A 962-nucleotide genomic window follows, 5' to 3' on the forward strand; every position below is an offset into this window, starting at 1 on the left:
GAGGGGAAAGGGCCTGACAGCCGAGAAGGCTGGGACTGGGTTTGTGATTGCTGTTACTGCCATAGTTGTTGTTGTTTTGTTTGACTGGTTATACACATATAGATATATAATAGTAAAGAACTGTTATTCCTGTTTTCCACATCTTTGCCTAAAAGCCCCTTGATTTCAAAATTATAATAACTCAGAGGGAAAGGGGGTCACATTTGCCATTCCACGGGAGGCTCCTGCCTTCCTTAGCGGACACCTGTCTTTCAAACCAAGACAGATCCATACTGGAGAGAGGCCCTATGTGTGTGGGGAATGTGGGAAGCGCTTCAGAAACAGCTCTGGCCTGGCCACCCACCAGAGGATCCACACTGGGGAATGGCCCTGTGAGTGTCCCAAATGTGGGCAGAGCTTCAGACAGAGCTCCAACCTGACCTCCCACCAGAAGATCCACACTGGGGAGAGGCCCTACGAGTGTCCCAAATATGGGAAGAGGTTTCAGAGCAGGTCCCATCTCCTCCTGCGCCAGTGGATGCACATGGAGGAGAGGCCCCTTGGCTGCCCTGACTGTGGGAAGGGCTTCAAGCAAAACTCCCATCTCATCAGCCACCGGCGCATCCACACCGGGGAAAGGCCCTATGAGTGTCCCCAGTGTGGGAAGAGCTTCTCCAGGAGTTCTCACTTGACCCAACACCAACGGAGGCATCGCTAAGGGAAGCCCTGCGTGTGCCCTGAGTGTGGGAAGAGCTTTGTGCGCTGCTCCAGCTCCATCCCCGATGGGAGGATCAGCATTGGATGATCCCCAGTGACCCCCATTGGGCAGGGCCTTGGTGATCCATGGTCCCAGTAATCTGTGTAGGGGAGACACCTGGGTGGTGGGTTCCACATCTTCCTGGCTCCTCATGGACACCTGGATGAACGCAGGGGCAGGAACATCCATTGGGACACAGACTGACATTGGCAATTCATTGGGAAGA

The 962-nt window shown here is 54.1% G+C and overlaps 1 protein-coding gene across 1 annotated transcript in view; it reads left to right on the forward strand.

Annotated features, from left to right (window-relative positions):
• Positions 1-956, forward strand: part of LOC103614029 (zinc finger protein 883-like) — a 5,433-nt gene extending 4,477 nt beyond the window's left edge. Inside the window, 2 exon segments of the mRNA XM_017730893.1 lie at positions 262-688; positions 690-956. Of these exon segments, the coding sequence (XP_017586382.1) occupies positions 262-688; positions 690-794 (532 nt within the window). The 3' untranslated portion in view covers positions 795-956.
• The last annotated feature ends 6 nt before the right edge of the window (positions 957-962 follow it).

The sequence above is a fragment of the Corvus brachyrhynchos genome, unplaced genomic scaffold, assembly GCF_000691975.1.
Source record: "Corvus brachyrhynchos isolate BGI_N302 unplaced genomic scaffold, ASM69197v1 scaffold911, whole genome shotgun sequence".
Lineage (NCBI taxonomy): Eukaryota > Metazoa > Chordata > Aves > Passeriformes > Corvidae > Corvus > Corvus brachyrhynchos.